Source organism: Lineus longissimus, chromosome 2 (genome assembly GCF_910592395.1).
Source record: "Lineus longissimus chromosome 2, tnLinLong1.2, whole genome shotgun sequence".
Lineage (NCBI taxonomy): Eukaryota > Metazoa > Nemertea > Pilidiophora > Heteronemertea > Lineidae > Lineus > Lineus longissimus.
Window position 1 is genome coordinate 12,884,055 of NC_088309.1, and position 20,047 is coordinate 12,904,101.

The following is a 20,047-nucleotide window of genomic DNA, read 5'->3' on the forward strand; positions in this document are numbered from 1 at the left end:
GCAAGGATAGCATTGATCGGGCAAAAACAGTATTCACGCTCTTTTTGGACACCCTGTGCCCGCATAAAATCACCCCTCAGAGGTACCAGTGACAAGAAAAGGCACCAAAAGTGACCTTCATCTCAACAAAGAGACAACAATAGACCAAGAAAAATGCATTTCCATGACCTGGAGAGAAATATGATGTGAATAGCCTGCATTAAGAGGACATAGGTATTTCTGCAACGTGCTACTAGATCCAGGCATGAGAGTTTTCCGTTTTTTGACGGAATTCCGTTTTTTTTAAGGCCAAAAAGTTGGGTCCTGGGGTTCGTGCAAATCTGCAATAAAAATCATAGGGGGTAAGGGTAGGGTGAGGTCTTATATTTTGCCAATTGCCCGACAGCAGTGGCTTTCTCATGAGTTTTTGGCGCGAAATAATGCCCCGAAGTCGAGTCACCACGCCTCGCGCCATGCGTAAAGTCGCATTCCAATCGTCCCATCCGAGCCCAGACGGACTTTCACGACTGCCTATTTTGTTTCCCGAAGCAGCCAACAGCCAATGAAATCAAAGCCCGCCAATAATATCTTCGCCCCATTATAGTAACGTGACCTTATTTGGAATTAACATGCGATCAACACGTCCAGAGTAGTTCCTTGTTCTGAAGCTAGATGGCGTAGGCGTATCCCGTAATAAATTATAGCGCCTCGTGGCCATTGTTCAGCTCTTTTGTGTTCTTACGGCAGCTAACAATGCATAAATTTGTTGCTGCTGGTGGGTGTTTGAAAGCATTGGAAGCTGGAGTAAAGAACAAGTTTCAATGGCGATGGCAAGATGAGATCGTAGAGGTGACATCACTAGGAGGAACAAGACTCAAGGGAAAGGTCGGGGACGCGATTAGTAAGGTGGAAATAGCTGGGAAAGTGATGTGCACGTGGTGTAATGACTTGATTAACTATGGTCCTGGTGGTAAGAAGGTGAGTACCGGTAATGGAAAATTAAACTATAATGAATGTTCGTGTGTCTCTTTAAAAATAGGCCTACAAACATCTGACATTATTCTGACAAGTTTAGATGAAAGTAGAGTGTACCAGTTGCTACTCTTCCACGTGGCCGTCGTCATCGACGATGTTTTGGCGCCAAAATGAACTACTCAGTATGTATGTCAAAAGGCAGTGACTAAGCCTAATTCTTTTTTTCAGGCAATAAAAAATCATATCATGTCAAAGAAACATGTCAAAAGGTGGCTTGATAGAGTTTCCAACTATACCCTTGGGTCTGTGGTGACTACTCCTGGTGGAACTTCTGGTGCCAGCACGTCAGCATCTGCAGATGTAAATCCTGCTGTCCCTGTACCAGCTGATCAGCGGCAGCCTGTCCCTTTAGCTGATAGAATTGCTCAACAGGAGGTGAGTTCTGTTCATCAGTCTGAGTGCCATGAGCTTTTAAAATAATTATTGTCACCATCTTAATTTTGTCCATGTGTTTTGTATTATTTGTGATTACGTGTATGTTAATGTAATGCTCCGTTTGGAGGTTTTATGCAATAAATTATTATTATTATTATTATAAGTAAGACTCACTATCTTCAATTCTCAGCCTCATGGTGACACCTAGCCTAACTTTTGATAGAGCATCAATATAATGTAGTCAGTAGTGACAAGATGATGATTCCAATATATTATTTGAAAATCGTTTAAATTTTTTTCAGGCCTTGGTTCTTGGAGTTGTGGCCGAACACTCCATGCCATTTACCCAGGCACCATTGATGATAAAGGTTGCTCAGGAACTTGCTCGTGACCAGAAAGCCCTTTCTCACCTGAAAATGGATAGAACAACTGCAAGCTATAAAATGCGCATGGGGCTTGGCCAGTCTATGCTTGAGGATACGATTGAGAAAATCAGGAAAGAAAAGTTCTCGATGAACATGGACGAGTCCACTAGCGAAAACCTGAAGAAAGTGATGGAAGTTCTTGTTAGCTTTTATGATAATACTGCTGAATCAGTTGTCGTTGAACACCTTGCCAGTCTTGATATTTCCCATTCGGGTGCAGCACCCTTGTTTGGGGATGTGTGTGACCTATTTCAACGACATGAACTGCCTTGGAACAATCTTGTGTCTGTCCTACTGGACAGTTGTAATGTGATGCGGGGGTCAAAAAGTGGACTGGAAACTAGGCTTAGGCAAGGAAGAGCACCACATTTGTTAGATATTGACGGGGACTCGTGTCACCATGTAAATAATTGTGCAAAGGTATTCTGCAAACCGTTTGAAGGTTATGTAGAGAAGTTGCATTCAGATATTCATACAGATTTTAAATGGTCTCAGGACCTGGTAGATATACTGAAAGAGATCTGTTTGGTATTGGGGATAAAGTTCACCATGCCCGAAAGATTTGTAAACCATCGCTGGCTGTCATGTTATGATGTCAGCCTTGGCAACATTCGGTTGTTTGATTGTTACAGGTTGATGTACTATGGTTTCTTGTCTAAAGCTGACATGGTTACATACAGCAATGTGTTAGATGAGATATTTACCAAGTATGAGGTGAGTGATACTGCAAGAAAGCAGATTAGGAAACTTCATGGGGTGTTAGGAGCGAAGAACATGACCAAGGAAGGTACTGACCGTAAGAAGAGAATTGTAGAGAAAGTTATTTTCAAGGAGAGGCTAACTCTGCTTATTCTCAATTTCTACATTTCAGCTCTAGCAATGTTGAAGGAATATGTATGTCTCTTTCAGCTCAAAGAACCAATGCTCCATAAAATTCATGATCAGCAAGAGGCACTAGTAAGGAAATTCCTGTCCTGTTTTTGCAAACCTGAGACGGTGTCCAGTTTATCCTTAAAGGATATTTTGAAGCTTGACTTTTCAAGGACTGACCTCTATCTTCCTAGGAAGGAGATGTACATAGGACATGCCCAATCCATAGTTGACAAGTTTCAAAGGATTAGGAAGAATGATAAGGATGTTGTGTCCTTCTTCCAAGCAGTTGAGACTGCATACAGTACGTGTGCCACTTACATGGTTAAGAAACTTCCAATCAACAGTGTCACTTTGAAAACACTATCAGCTGTAGATCCACTCGCCCGGGGCCATTCTAATACCCTCCGCTTCATGAAGAAACTGCCAGCTCTGTTCCCTACTGTGGACATTGATGAAAACATTTTCACGCTTGAGTTGCACCAGTATCAAGTTGATTTGTCGCTACCAAATGCAGTTGATCCTGCTGGCACCGCAGTGCGTTTGGACAAGTGGTGGAGTCAGGTATTCAAATCCGAAAACTACCCTGAGCTCACAAAGGTTATGAAAGCTGTGCTTAGTATCTTCCATGGGCCGGCTGTGGAGAGTGCCTTCAACGTCATGGGTGATATCATTGACGAGCGAAAGTGCAGAACGAACATAGCCACATATGAATCAATCCAGACAGTAAAATACAAACTCAGATCTAGTGGTAAAAGTGCTATTCAGTATTTTCACAGGCCTGACAAATTGCACTCTCCTGTCAATGGCCGCATTTGCAAGGGAGTCCGACATGCCTATGGGCGTTACAAGGCTGAACTGGATGGGCAAGCCAAAATGAGGAAGGCTATGCAAAAGAAGCTTGATGTCCAAAAGAAAAAAGTCCTCAGCAAGACAAAGGCCAAAATCTTGATGACAACTGCAGAAAAGGAATGCTTTCGCGGGCATGAAGCAAAGTTAAAGAGGCTTGAAAGACTTCAGAAACTGTCCCAGAAGATGACCAATGCGAAGAAAAAGTAACCATTGTTTTATTCCCCTCCCCCTTGTCCTTTGTCTACTCTTACTGTGGGATGACCTCACTATAGTTGAATCCAGTCAGTTAAGTTTTTCCAATCCTGCTGTATTATTTGGTCATTGTGTTAGCCAAGGAAGTGTGCACTAACTTCCTCTTGTCCCTCCAGTCCTGCCTCAACATGTAGGCTACTGGCAGTGGTATATGTGGGGACAGATCAGGGTAGGGTATACAGCTGATTTGGTCTTGGAGGTATTTCAATTAACAAATTATTTGTTAATAATACCTCCCTGTTTTTGTTGTATCTTGTAGGAATTATAGGTTGTATGTAATTCTGATGTCTGAGTTTGAATAAATGTTGGTTTAAGTGAAATGTCATCTTGTCACTTTTAGTATTTTTTACATGCAAAGGCCCTAAACTTCCTTATGATTCAATTACTTCTGCTGGAATATAATACTTCAAATGACTCCATAGACAATTGAAAATTAATTAAATCTGGCAGAACAGTAGGAGCCTAACCCAAGAAGCCTATGACCTCAGATGCCTGGAAATGGCGTCTTTTATCCTCCACTTTAAAAAAAAATCGATGGATTGACTGAAAATCCACACATTTGATGTCCGAGCGGGCCAATGTTTTGGGGTAGAATCGGGAGTCCCTAGACACATGTCCACACAAGTTTAGAACCTTCTAGCTCAAATAGTAACGATATGTGCCACCTATCGGTTATTTAGCCAACTTTGACCTCTGTGATCTTGAAAAGTAGGTAATAGGAAAAACCTGTACGATATGTGATGTAAGATAGGAGTACCTACCAAAAAAATTTCATGAAAATCCGACCAAAATCACGGGTCCTATTGCATGTTTCATGTTTTTCCATTACGCCCCTGGTAGCGAAACCAAGAATAATTTTGGAATGAAATTTGATGTGAATCGCCCCAGGATCCAAGGGTACATGTGTACCAAGTTTTAAATCCAGACCTCAAGATGTTATGAAACGTGCTGTGCTAACATACACCAACAATGGACGACGACGGACGCCACGTCATCGCATAGGTTCACGAGGTGATCCAAAAACTATGTGCAAAGAGACTTATGCCTCATCTCTACCGGAATGTTCTATTTAACTACCCAACATTGTCATCCTCGGGAAACCATGGGTTAATGTTCCCTTCTTTGGTCCTGCACACCAAACCCTGAGACCTTTCCCCACATTAGCTGAAGTACAAGTCGCAAGATGAAATGCACCCAATCAATGCATCCCTAGCATTCAATTCTTGGAATTTTATTATTTGTAGTAATGGTATCCAAACTCCGGTTTCTACTGGTTGTTGTCTAGCCGACGGAAAAGAAAGCACTGTTTTCACAGAGGTCCGCACTACAGCTGTCGCATTGTTTCTAGGATTTCTGAGTGTCATTTGCATTCATAAAAATCATTAGAAGTACTGGAACCAAGGTGAACAGTTTAATCTCGAATGTCGACTTGAAGACAATGTATGCCTGTAATTCTGGCAATTAGGGGAAAAGTCTTAGGGGTTTGTGTGCACTGATTTCTTCAGGATGCAACATGAAACCACAATTTGTTTTTCGTAGTGTAGGCAGCAATGTTCTATGTTATCTTTCAGCCTTCTCCTGTTATTTTGTGTTCACTTGTAAATGGCAGAGGGAACTATATTTTCATCAAATATGATCACCACAGACTGATGTACAAATTAACTGTACCAACTTGCATAAAACAGACAGACCAGCAAGCGTGGCAATGTTTGAAACCCATAAACACACTGGAAAGTGTCCTACTTTTGCTGCCAAAGCAAGCTTTAATTCCACTCCATTCAATTTGGTATTTCCTAAAAAATCCTTTATACCTTGCCTAGTACTGCCTTTATCTAATTATTCCCTTTCAGAATGATTGTACATTGTACGGTAAACAACAGTCAGCCAAGGATCCCTGAATTGTGAGTTGCCAACCCAGACATGCACAGATGTGGACTTTTTGCGAAAACCTATTTCTAGAAAAGAGACTGCTAAATCGAGCTCCAGTGGACACAACCCAATTCTGTGGGTGTGAAGGGAAAACTCCCCAAATATGGAAAACTTGCAAAACAGGGATCCTTGCCTGACAAAAGACCATACGCGAGATAGCTGAAGAGAAGCATGCGGGCCAACCTCATTGAAATTTTCATCACTTGCAAAACATGTGTCATCCCGATATTAAAGTTTTTGATACTCCTACCTCGTATACAAAACCCTGAGAAAAAGCAATAAAATCCACTGCGAAGGGCGGCTGTTCCCATGTGAGAGTTGTATCATTCCATAAAACAGATTTTAAACAAGTTCAATAAAGTCTACAACTTTTAACCCCTTGTTTTTTCATATTCCAGAGCAATTATATGCTGTAACACACACTGTTTTGGAGTGTTTATCATGAAATTTATTATGCCAGTAGCAGGGGGAAGCATAATTGGTATAACGGCAATCGGCGATCCCAGTGCAGTCACTATGCAAATCCATCGGTAGTCAGGATAACAACCAATGAAAAGGCGTGCTTGGATAACGATGCTGCAACGTTTGATAGCGGCACTCTGATTGGGTGCTTTTTTCTACCGCTACAATCCGTCTGAAGGGTATGGATTTAATCAGGGGTTTGAAATATCGACAGGCGGGCCGGGTATATTTAAAATCACTGTTTATGTCAGGATGTACATGTGTAAGATTTCGCTATTTACCAAGACAATATATGTAGTGTTCATTGGCCTAAGCCATGATACATGTACTTATTTCCATTGTTATCATTATCAATTATTATACATTTGTACTTTTAAAAGGCGTTACTACAAGTAAAACTTAGAGTAGCTCCATCTATCTAGAATATTTTTTATGATGTAATTTGGATGGTTTGGTTCGACCTTTAAGTTTTGGGGTTTAACAAAATAAAAAGTTTTCCAAAAAATAATATAAGATATTCACACCAAAACTATTTCTTGATGAAGTTAACCTTACTGAATTAAACAGTCGTTGGCTGTTGAGTCATCGTAAAATATGTGTGTGTGCGTGTGTGAGGAGGGGGGTCAAAAGTTATAAAAAAATTGGCGGTTTTCATGTCAAGTCAGTGGTGAAAGGGTTTTAAATAACAAATGTATGATGTGAAAATTCAATGAAGATCTAAATTTGGGCAAATTACAGCAACACAGAATTATGCACAAATACAAATAATTTGATAAGAATGTCAACTACACGTACACAGTGTATGATGGTGACAATGCTTTCAGAAAGCCAGTCATAATTGTGCATAATTTACTAAAAATTCATAATCTTTCGAGAGCTCTACCAAAAGTTTAACATGATTTAAATAATTACATCAGTGAAAATCATACAAACCTTCATAAGACCAGATGAGGTTTTATAATTGACTTTATAGAAGACATACTGGCTAGTGACTGGCCAGGGAAATAACAGCTAGCTTTTTTCAACAACTGGCTAAATTCCACTGTGGCAAAGAAATCCAAAAATCCAAAAATAACAAACTCGAGCCGCAAACCGCTCTGGAATCGGTCCTCATTGCTAAGTGATTGTTTTTTTTAATATACACTTACATACAGATAATAGAATGTAAATATAGCTTTCTTGATGCGTCCCAGAACCACCCTCTAACTCGACACTTCAACCCCAGAGGTCTATCCTGAAACCTTGCAGTAGAACTCAGATAAGCTGTTCAATCATAGCTACAACCTGAGCATTTCCGCCCGGTACCCCTTTATACACCAGGGTGGAGTAAGGCAGGTAAAGCAAAGTGATCTTTCCAAAGCAAAGAGACATTTCCAGAGTCTCACCCTGATAGAAGGGAACAGACAAGGGACCTCATCATCGCTAGTCGAAGCTACTTCACCACTGCGACTCCTAGTGTGTCATATTTCAAAATATCTACAAGATTAACTATTTCATCACTTACATATTTCTATACAGTGCATGATATTTGGCAGTGCATTATACTAATTCATGCATGCATGAACTGTTGATGGTTTTATAAGATAATCGCTTAATATAATTTGAAAACCTTCTACATACAGTAGAACCTCCCTTAGCGGACACCTCTCTATTAAAAACACTTGTTCTGGTCCCAAATTGGTTGTTTCCGTCCAATTTGACCTCTCTAATCAGGACACCTCTCTATTAAGGACAGCACTTGTCAGTCTGAAGAGTGTCCTTAACAGAGAGGTTCTATTGTAAGGGTCCTTAACAGAGAGGTTCTATTGTATCTCCAAATAAAAAAACTATCTAGATATATGTGAAAATAATCTTTTATCTGAGGAGGAAAAGACTGAACAGACACAGCTTACGTCACATCAATCAAGGTTAAGAGGTTAAGAGATTCAGTCGTGGCACCAAGTCTTTATTTAGACAAGCTGAACATCATGAAAATAACTAAGTTGGAATTACCTCTTTGCAGTCAATTGATTTGAGATCATTATGTCCCGCAATGTACCCAGATGCCAGCTCATATGATCAACTACCTGAGGGGTATACTCAAAAGTGCCAAGACCTATCAATGGTCGCTTATCCAGTTATAGGTTTTTAATGAGCTGTTCAAAACTCCCTGTTTTTACAAGGATTTTGTGATAGATTTTCTTCAAAGAGTAAGTAGATCAGATTACGAATCGTCTAAAATACAGGTTACCCGTAAGACACAATCAGGAGTAAGGCTGGGGTTTACTTACCACACATTCATTGTGCACCTACTACAAAAAGATCTATAATACTAATACTTGATCACATAAGGTTATCTATCTATTTCAATATAAGTTTATTTCAACCTTAATCTTCCCATTCTGCATAATTTTTAATAATTTTGACTGATTAAAATAGAGTTGATCAGCTTTTAATCATAATTTGAGTGTTGACTTTAGGACGCGACATATCCGTTTCAGATTTGGACTTTCACATTGTGGCATGGTGTGTGCAGGTGGCAACAATCTGTTTTTTGGATAAAATTACAATCCATTTAATTGGTATAAACAAATAAATGCGCTTATAGGCCTCGATTTACAATCTTCTGAATATTGCAGAATTTTTCCAAAAATTGAAAAAGCTATCGTCAGCATCTGAAATGTACAGCTGGCTATATTTATTATACAAAAACAATTTTTCAAATATAGTCATCCGTAAAAGAGAAAACTTGTAACGAAAATCGGAAAATATTGTGCGCCGACCACCATTTACAGCTTTGTTATTGTAATTCACTTCATTCCCACCACTGCCTATAGCTGTTCGGATATTCTGTGGTCACTTGTGGTCAATTGCAAACCAGGTCAGAGGGCCTTTTTCCATATATGCAGAAAGGGCACTTTTGGAAAAGAGTGGCTGTGTATGAAGTCCATCCTTAATCATATAACTGACCAAACATCCGTGCTAAAATATTGCCACATGAAAAAATCATGCAGGTAATATGCTCAGACAATTCTGGCTAGTTATCATTACTCACTGTCACTAGTTATGAAAGTAGTACAGGCCCAATCCACTTACTCTTTAAGGACTCCAATTTAAGTTCTGAGAAAAGCTCACACAAATCCAAATGAATTATATCCCAAGTCCTCTTAACCCTTTCGTTAATGCAGGTATGTGCCAGTCCTGTATTGAGCAAAATTAAGGGATTTTCGGACCTTTTTTTCTCAAGCCTGATGCTCCATAACCAGAGGAGGTAAAGGCAAACAATTGGTTGTTAATAATAAATAATTACTAAACTTTAATTTCTAATTAGGAAAAATATGCAAATTTATGAAAATTTGGTCATGTCACCTAATGAACCTTTTCCGTAACTCCATTTCATGAAGTGATCTTTCAAACAAAACCATCAATGCAATGGAGTAATTACCATTAAGTGAGTGGTCAAAAATATGCATGATATGGATTGCCAGGGTTGTTGTGCATATTTCAGACCAAAAAAAGGAGAAAAAAAGCAAAGTTGGATTTTCGGGGATTTTAGTTAAAAAAATTGCCAAAATTCATGAATTTTGACAAAGTTGAAAAAACTAGAATTGTCAGTTGAGTCTTTGCAGACTCTGGAGTCTCCGCCTCATATGCACACAGCCATGCATGTTGACAAAAACAAAACAAAAACATCGCACTTTCACTTCAGCGAAGCGATGGTTTATGTGCAAAATACGACTGATCAAGGCAACATAAAGTGTCCAGAAGGGAAGAACACATTCTTGAAACTCAGCTGCTTTAATTCACTGCCGTTTTTTCTTATTTCATAGCCCATAAACTCCAAATATTAGGTTTTATAGAAAATGCTTCGATGGTGTAGACTAGTCCCTGGTCTTTATCCGTTACGTTCCTCCATATGTGCAGCCAATATGTAATACACATAACGCGGGGCACCAGTCATCGTGCCGGTATGGCGAGGTTTATTGGTTAAAAATTTACATGTATTGCGCTATGCATGCCCATAGCACTTTCGCGGCTGTTACCCAGATTGACTTCTTAATTCATGGACACCCTCGTTTTATCGATGTTTTGCAATGCATTGCCGTGTTCATGTACATATGAAGCTTTCACCTGGGGACGAGAGTTTGCTAGAATAATTTCTTGAGGAGAATAATACCCTAATACAAAAGTCTCAGCCGATGGCGGAGAGTAATTACTATAATGCAATTTACTTTTGCATCAATGTATTTGAGTGATGGAAAACGCAATCAGTTACATAAACATTGGAAATATGAACAAAATTTCCGTATCACCCCCCCAAAAACGATTTTTTCAAAAAAAATAAATTTTCCCTAGTAAACCAAAGGTATCTCAACACAGATTATTGTCTTGTGAAATGCATCAAGGCTCATTCATATGCAGAATACCCCTCAAAATAGGCCGAGCCCCTACGGAAAGCTACGAAACAATTCGTCATGACTTCGGCTTTAGTTCCATATGGTATTCAAAGACAGCAGCATTGTATCTTTTAAATAATCAATGCTCTACTGCATCTACCGCGCTTCTGCCTAACACGCTGTGATAGGGTGTCATTCTGCTGCTCTGCAGTTGGCCAATAACAAAAGTGTTAATCCTAATGCACATTTAGATGCAGTCATTCAAATCACTTGCTTTTTCTTCTGCCTAACCTACTATATTATCCAGTTTAATGACATCATCATGTACTGCAACAGTTCTGACATCCTTTAAATCAGCTATTCACAAAAACTTTCCTTCTCGATTTCGATGGTTGGTGGATGCTGTCTTTCCATGGCTGGTACCTGTCAGTGTCGTCTCTCCATTGGTTTTTCAGCTTCGTCTTGAGTAATGTTTTTGATTCCCGGTAGGTCATTCTGGTTTTTGTTTGGTGCTGCTTGCTACCTTCCTTCGCCAATTGATCTGCTCGTTCATTTCCTGGTACTCCTACGTGAGCTGGTATCCATTGGAGGACTACTCTTCTGTCTTGAAGAAGACTACTTAGGTTCTTCAGTAGATTCTCCGTCAGTTGGTCTGATGTTGCAGCCATAAGGGCCTGTAATGCGGACAGAGAGTCGGTCAGCAGGACGAGATTGTCTCCTACATCTTCTTGGGTGGTGATCAGATAGTCAGTGGCTGAGGTTAGGGCTTGCATCTCAGCTCTGTAGTTTGAGCAGAGAATGCCGGATGGTACGGATATGGAGTGGGAGCTTCTGTCTTGAAGTTTGATAAAAACACCACTTCCTCCATTGCTAACTGCAATCTGAGATGAGCCATACCAGTTGGAGATTGTGAGGTCTTCGCATAGATCAGGTTCGCTTTCCAGTATGTCCTGGTGTTCCTTTTGCAGGGCCTTCGTGATGGTGTTGATGCTCTTGCGTTTCAGCCTCGTCATCGGTTCTTTTCGGAGCACGAGGTGTAGGGGATGGGTCTTCAACCGGTTACTTTTTTCTCCCTGTGTCAGAGTCTTGTATTCTCTTCTTAACTCTAGGGGTTGAATGGCAGCTGTTATCTCCATGTCCCCAATTGGTGTGCTTCGCATTCCTCCAAGGATGATTCTAAGGCCCATATTTTGCACTTTGTCCAGCTTTGCTTTGGTAGTGTCAGATGCAGTTACCCATGTGGCAGAGGCGTACTCCATGATTGGTCTATATATACTTGTCTGAGGATTCTGGTCGTGGCTCCCCAAGTCGTTCCTGCCAGCTTTTTCATCAGTGATAATTTCTTGATAGCCTTTTCCTGGATTGCTTGGATATGTGGGTTCCATGTGAGACAAGACCACAATTTATTTTTTAAGCCTTTTAGCAGTTGAATTGTCAATGTTTGACCGCGACGCATCAAATACTGCGTGCGGTTGTGAATCTGAAATTTAGATTATGTTATTCCGGACAGTCGGGCAAGTGAATGGTGAAAAATAAACTGGTAGTTGACCACGGAAATTTTTTGATAATCGACAAATTAGACAGACTTTGATATTTCCACTCTTTTCTGCCAACTGGCAGAAAAAACTCAAAACACGCCCCCTATTACCCAATTAGCAAAATTCTAAATTAATTTTTTCATCAAATAATTTCTTTATATCTGTAGACTTGCCACAGCAAATATTTTTTCAATACCTCTCCAAATATGTACTTGAGAGTTAAAAACATGCACTCGTCTAATTGATAGGCCTCGAACCTCCAACCTATGAATATTCATTAGTGGTCTTGTCTCATGTCAGGCACTTGTCTATGGTTCCTCCTAGGAAGACAGTTGATTCCACTTGGGGTATTGGTTGTCTTCCCAATCATTTAATCTAACCCGCCCATTGCCTGAGAGCTGATACCCCATTGTGATTCTCTCTGTTCAGGGATTACACTCATAGAACAATAGGCCCAATCTTGGGAGGACCTGAATTGTTCGAATCTTGTTCTAAGGGCCTGCTAACGTAATATGTGAGTGTTGGACGTTTCTGAGGACTAAACATGAGGAAAAATTGAAGTAACCAGGCAACCCTTTGACCTATCACCTCCAGAATAAGTGATTCCACAATAGACAAACTTATTCAGTCAATAGATGGAATCTTAAGAAATTAAATGTCGTAATTACCCCTAGTTTGCAGCATTACCATTGCCCAACAGCTAATTATATGTACAATATAATTGGGTGTGTAGAACTTGAAACAAAACCTTCCATAAGTAAAATCTGAATTTAGGACTCAATACCACCTTGATGAAACTTGATGATGAATATTATGCAAAGGTTGAAAAGACCTCGCATCTCTACATAAAATTTGAAGCTTTTGAAGAAAAGGCTCTATATGCAGTGAGAGAATTTTTACTCAAAGAGCTTCTCTGTGACGTGAACTTGGCTGTACTCCAATACAAAATGGAGCCAAATGAAGTGAGTATATGTGCTTGAGATTCAAAGCTGATAGAACGCGAATATATAGTAAAATCTTAGAATTCTATATTACACATTTGAATATGCTGATGAGGCTGCATTCTTATACAATACAAACTTCACCATAAAGAGTCAAAAACCAGAAGAAAAACCTCTTTCCCCAAATGGCAGGAAAAGCAAGAAAACACTGTACAAAATATTTCAAAACATGCCTTGCCTGCCATCATCACAACCCAGGGCTAATTGCAAGTGGGGTAACCAGCGACAAGAATGTTTCAGAGGATTTTTATCATTTGGCAGGCTGAATGCACCAGTGGTATACTGTTGCTTCAATGATTAACCTGTGATAGCTAGTGCAGAGCTTAAACAGCAGTGTTCAAGTTGTAGCCAGTGGTAAGTTCATGTATCGAGTACTGATCCACTGGGCTGTTGTGAGGGCACACCAAGGCAGTTTACATCACAGTTTGCAATACAACATCACTGTCATCCACTGGAATTGGTAGTCAATTCTTTCATGACCATCTATGGCACCATGCACCGCCACTGAAAAAAATTGCAAGTGCACACAAATAGTACCCATGCCTTAGACCCTGACAAGTGAAATTTCATTGAGACTACTTTGAGTCTGACAGTAAGTGCAATCTAATCTTTACAACACTTAATGTTCTCTGGGAGATAAAATAACACTTGACTTACATACAAAAGGCATGGGCAGCATTTTCTTCTCTCCAGCACTTATGTGCAGAAGTTAATGAGCATGTGCCTTTAGTACTCCCTGCGACACAGAATATTATAATTTGCATCAAATCCACAACCTGTTTGAATAATGCATCACAACACTATAACCTTATGAACAACTACACAGTACCAGTCCTGGCCCCACTGAATGTTTTTTTCCTAGACTCTGAGTGCCAGTTAGCCATTCTCAGATCATTATGAGTCTCTCTGAAGTTCTGACATAAACACAAGATATTTTTCAGAAGAAGCCCAAGTTTTTATTCCTTCTTGGGTGAAAATGTTTGGTCAAAACATGTTATGCACACAGGTTGCTCTGATCCGCTTCCTTCGACTAGTCAGATGATTTGTATCAACTGTTCACATAATTTTGTTCTGCATTTCTGATCAGGAGGACTCATCTTCCGAATGGTTCAAACGACAATGTTCTCTGAGAAGGTTTTAGTTGAACCCACACTGAAGTGCAGAGAAGTAAAATGTTCAGAGTACTTGGTACTGAAAATACCCTGATGTATTCAGTATAGAGGGCAGACAAGGAAAATCCTGTTGCCATGATTTCATAACACAATTACACATCGAGTGGATAAACAAAACATACTCAGTGATTACTTTGGAATGGCAAGTCCCGTAAGCTGGTATGCACATGTGTGTCAAGTAAATGTCACACTCTAAATAGTTGACCAATAGGATATAAAACTGAAGAAAATGTATCTTGAAAATAGAACATATGACATGATATCAGAGAACTTCATTTCTCCATGAATATAAAAGGAGAATGTCAACTAAGACAATAGGATTGAACCGACAACAGGACCAATTCCTTTTGCCATCATCTGAGTTATGGCTAGATCTTTATGAATATGAACAACAGTATAACAACGATTACAAAAGTAAAGCTATGACACTTGTTTTTGTATTGCTTTCAATATTGCATCCTTAAAGCATTATGAACTGAAATATTAAGCAATGCACGTAAAGCCCCACCATATGCAATTGGAAACATTAACACAGTAAAGTGTACTGCACAGTTTGTCAACACATTTAAGAGTGCTGCCTGCAGAATTTTAGCTTACAATACTTCACTGGATGCTTATTTCAATTTCAATCTTAATTTCAATTTTAATTATGAAACTTAAAGCCAGCATTTGAACTTCATTTAAAATGTGAAGAAGCCGATTCTTGAAATGTATTATAAATGGTCACATCATTACGAAGAGCGTGTAATTGCACCGATTCAATGACAAATTTTGCTAGTATTCACAGCTTGTTTTGCAAGTCTAAGCTCTTGTTGTCATCCGTAATGATTAGCAATCACCCTGTTTCATTATTTTACACTTTCACCCATAATTTATTTAGAAATTATGATTTTTATCGCCCGACAAAGCTTTTCAATTGGGAGACAATATTTTGTAAACAAGAATTTTATTATTACGAATTGCACTGATTCAGGCTGAAAATCTGCTAATATTTGATGGCGGGTGCATATTTACCAATCAGAAGGCTTGTTACATAAATGATACGTTTGATAGATTGAGATCGCTGGGAAGCCGTAAATACAATTGAGGTTAACAAAATTACTCTCTGTGAACAAAATATCGTACTAATACGCAATTGGCGGCGGCAGAGGGGCTTGAGTGTTATCCAGGTCAGATGCACAGCCATTTTCACGTAAAAATATTGTGTTTCCATCATGTACTGGCAGTTCAAAGTCTTTTCGTAATGATAGAGAACTCATAATAATATGCACCTTCACGTATATGTGCAGACGCAATGAAATTGTGTTTAGTTGCAGAACGTGGTGCTTTTAAATGAGATGCCATCAGAATGACTGTCATTATCAACCACTGCAGTCACTCCATTACCAAACTGGCAATGACTATTACTATATTTTGGCAGGGGAATAAATTTTTCTACAATGATACTGACCAAGCAAATAATACTCCATCAACATATGAAATGGCCAGGGCCATTGTGCTCACCTCCCTAAAAGACATGTTATTGTTTTTGATTTTAGCCACCTGGTGGCCAAACCAGGAATTGAACCAGACCGAAATTTAACCTACAAGCTTTCATAACATAGGGCTACATATGTACCAAATTCAAGTCAATAGCTCCAGTAGTTACCAAACGTGTCACCATCGGCCAATTTATGTTAGTTGACCTCTGTGACCTTGAAAAGAAGGTCAAATCAAAAACTTGTGTGAAATATCCTGTATCGTCATTACATGTATCTACGATAAAAATATGGTGATACTCAAGCTCTTAGTTAGGGAAATATAGCACTTTGTGGAGGTGAGCAAAAAGGGACTTGAATAATGCAAGTACAGCAATCATCTCTTTGGTCGCAGATAGCCAAAAAAGAGCATTTACCTACTCCTTTTACCACCATTTCAATAAAAATACCACCAAATAATTCATGAAAGATTCATGGATCACAAAACTTGGAGAAGAAAACATGACAAAATCGACCAAGCAAAATGTTTCACAACAGAGTTTTGCATTTTTTATGGATGGTGTGCACACATTCTACTATCTAGAACACGCAGTGTATATTTAGCCGTGAACTGGTAAATAGCACATTTCATGGGGCGGTGGAGGCTTTTTTTAGATGCATTCTCATGGTCCAAATTATACATCAAATGGCTGCCAACTCTCCAAAATGATCAAGTCCAAAAAAGTATCAACTGTGCATGTCTGAACGGAAGTCACTGTAAAATAGTAGAAATAATATAGTAACCGGTTCACGGCTAAATATACACTGTGATTTTTTTATGGATGGTGTGCACACATTCTACTGTCTAAATCAGCTGCCAGGATTCAGCATCGGTTTTAATGCACTGCATCATTCCAGGTTGCATAGTGCATCGAGATGACCATAGGTGGCACTACTATCTGTTGTCTGCTCACTGTTCTATCAAACTTGGCAAGCTGTTATCACCGGAGACTTTTCTGAAAATGAACAAAGAAATGAAAACAATTTGAGGGGAGAATTTCCTATGTAATTTCTGAAATGGTAGGGGTGACCAGCAACACTTGTTCACTTCACCCATTATTAAACAGAAAGCTTGAAAGGTATTTTAGTTTAAGTTATTACGTGAAAGAATGAAGAAACCCACTCATGTCTGCGTAGTACTTGTATATCTGTCAACTTATGAAAACAGGAGAGATTTCACCTGGGCTGTGTTCGCGCTGGATCTGGCGTGAAGACACATTTTGTCACGTCAATAAAGACCCAATTTCTGGGCCCAATTTCTGGGCCACAATTGCAATGCCTAAATGGTGATGACGATGATGGTAACACATGTTTATTTGTGGTGACAGATGGCGCATGCCGAGAATTGTTGTCAGTCGAATACGGTGATCAGTGATTTCAGGCGGGAAAAATCCTTCTTCCAGTGCATACGTACACTTAAGCTTTGACCCCCCTCCCCGGTATGCATGTTGTACGCATTGGAATCAACCCCTGTAAGAATTTAACTTGAAACTGAACACAAATAAATTGATACTTTAAACTTTAAACATGAACTTGCACACAAAGATTATTGGTTTTCTAGTCTTATCACACTCAGTAGCACTGACTTGATACCACACAATACTTTCGACTAGGGTTCCTGCACTTGTCTCATTATTCACTGCCTACACAGGGTGGTCCAAAAAAACGCACAAGCATTCTTTCTCCACCCAAAGCCCAAAACCACTGGTATTAATGGATAGAGAATCTTTCTAGAAGAAAAATAAGACCAAGATGACTCGATTCGGTCCAGTAGTTTTACCTTTAGAGCCACTTTTGTGAAGCAAAGTCAGTAGTCCTTAATAACTAACTTACCAGTGAACTGTAAATTAAGCATGATAGATGAAGGGGATTAGTTGTTATGCAACAATGCTCATAGATAAGTGTGTGTGCGGGTTCAAGTCACCAAATGCTAGTTAGGAAGGGTGGCCTAAACATGGCCCAAGCCAGACCCCAATACTTGGCTGAGCAATGTACGTTTAGGGTTCTGACATACAATAGAATTGAGAATGTGGATGAGACCCTACAATCATTTGAGGAACATTTCCCAGAAGCTTGTCAGCCCTGCAGAAGTACAGTTGTTCGAAATTATGAAAAGTATCAACATCATTGGCTAGTTTGAACAGAAACAAAGGGAACTCTGGTCGCCCTAGAACAATGAGATCAGAAGAAAGAATTGCAGAAATCCGTCAAAGCATCTTGCAAGATCCACATCAAAGCAAGAGACGGAAAAACATTGTTGTCGGACCTACGCCTTTCACTGGTCTTGTTCATGAAATCTTTCATTATCGAAGATATAGTGAAATTTCCTCTAAACGGCAAGGTGAATACGCAAAATGTAAGGGAGTACGTCTATCGTGTATGTACATGTAACCCCCTTTGCCCAAAATCTAAACATTCTGCAGGAATGACTGGATGAAGCACTGAGGAACGTTCGAAGGGATATGATCATTCAATCTATGCAGGACATGTACAGGAGAGCACAAGTATGTGTTAGACAAGGAGGAGGACATGTTGAAGGACGCAGCACAAACGGAGCTTTTAGACACAATCGCTGATGTAAATGGGGACAGAGAGATTGATGCCAAATGGGTTACTAGTAGCCTAACTGTGCCATAAGATGTTAAGTTGTTGTTAAGTTTAAAAATAAAGTTTGATTTTCATGTTCGACATTGGTCTGAGTTTCATTTTTGTTTAACCATTCCACAGGATCCCGGCACAGGATAATCCTTTTGTCAGTTACGAGACGACGCTGTTGTATATACTCTTGATTGTTCTGTAAGGAACAATTCACTAAGGGCCTCGACCTTGCTTTACAAAAATAGTCTTTCAAATAACTTGGGGTGGACACATCTACCATTCCTGATTGTGACCACTGGTTCCAGTTTGACTGGTGCTGGTCCAGAATCTGGGTTTCCCATAAGTGTAGAGTGGAATCCTCTGGGTTTCGGGTTGACTGGATGTGGGAATGGAAAGTCCCACATTTCTCAAACTTGGCTTGGAGGTGGTTGAGCTGTCGTCATCAGAAATCTACGATTCCTGCAATAGGGTCTGCTGTTCTGTTCAACCAAGTACAGTGGAACCCCGGTCAGAGACCACCCCAGTAACCCAACCACCCTGCTATGACGACCAAGATTCGCCGGTCCTGAAGGGTTTCCTCTTTAATGACCGTTACAAGGCCCCTCGATATTTGCATTGTTCATTTTCCGCAAGGTTCAATGTATGTAAAGAATATCCTACCGGTCGCACACGCTGCATAACACATGCACCCAGTCCTTTCATTGAAGCATCCACTGAAAGAGTCACTCTTTCCTTTGGATCGAAGTACACGAGTACTGGTGATTTTGTCAGAGCAGTTTTCAAATCACTAATGCATTAAGAATGACGGTCATCCAAATGCCATGGTCCGTTTTGTGACAAAGATGTGCCCATGTACAAACTTTGCATTCATCATGATTCAACGTGAGATTTTTCTTTTCGCTCGTTGTGCTCTTTTAGAGTTCATCCCAAGACCAAAATGTCGTCCATAATGACAACAACTCCATCCAAGTCCTCAAACATCTGTGACGCGACACATTGCCAATACTCGGGCACTGATTTTATTCCCATGGCCATTTGCAAAAAATGATAACGACCAAAAGGAGTATTGAAACTCAGCAGCTTGGCACTCTTTTCCGTTACTGGTACCTGAAAGTACAGTGGAACCTCCCTTAGCAGATACCTCTCTAATAAGGACAACCTCTCTATCAAGGACACTAGATTTGGTCCCAAATTGGTAGTTTTCATTCAAGTTGACCTCTCTCAAGTTGACCTCTCACTTCTCTATTAAGGACGGAACTTGTCAGTCCCGAGGGTGTCCTTAATAGAGAGGTTCTACTGTATGCATGTCCCGCATCAAGTGCACTTAAGTACTTAGATCCGACGAGCTTGCCCACAACATCATCAAATTTTTTCATAGGGTAATATTCTTGAAGAATTGCAAGGTTCAGATCCTTTGGATCAATGCAAATTCGTCAACCCTTGCCGTTGGATTTCTCAACCACAACCATTGAACTGACCCATTTACCTGGTTCTTCGACTTTCTCAAAGATTCCTTCCTGATGCATTTTACGTAACTTAGCTCCCATTTTACGTAACTTAAATCCCTAATCGCATAAGGAAAACACTGAGGGGGGGTATCACTGGTGGTACCCCGACGGATCGACTTTAATGTCGTACGCTGTGGTATTCTGTGTGTAAGCATTCA

At 39.9% G+C, this 20,047-nt stretch overlaps 2 protein-coding genes across 3 annotated transcripts in view; both read right to left on the minus strand.

Annotated features, from left to right (window-relative positions):
* Positions 1-10,908: 10,908 nt before the first annotated feature.
* On the minus strand, positions 10,909-11,940 carry LOC135499744 (uncharacterized). Its single transcript, XM_064790689.1, has one exon. It carries the CDS (start codon positions 11,938-11,940, stop codon positions 10,909-10,911), a length of 1,032 nt encoding a protein of 343 aa, XP_064646759.1.
* A 1,164-nt stretch (positions 11,941-13,104) lies between these two features.
* LOC135482654 (calcium/calmodulin-dependent protein kinase kinase 1-like) overlaps positions 13,105-20,047 on the minus strand; it is a 300,476-nt gene continuing 293,533 nt past the window's right edge. For both annotated transcript variants that reach the window (XM_064762904.1, XM_064762905.1), the window contains one exon: positions 13,105-16,739. In XM_064762904.1, the coding sequence (XP_064618974.1) occupies positions 16,694-16,739 (46 nt within the window). In that variant the 3' untranslated portion in view covers positions 13,105-16,693. The remainder of the gene's footprint in view (positions 16,740-20,047) is intronic.

Excerpts from the sequence above, each read along its gene's own strand:
- LOC135499744 (XM_064790689.1), bottom strand. The coding sequence starts at position 11,940 with ATGGAACCCACATATCCAAGCAATCCAGGAAAAGGCTATCAAGAAATT.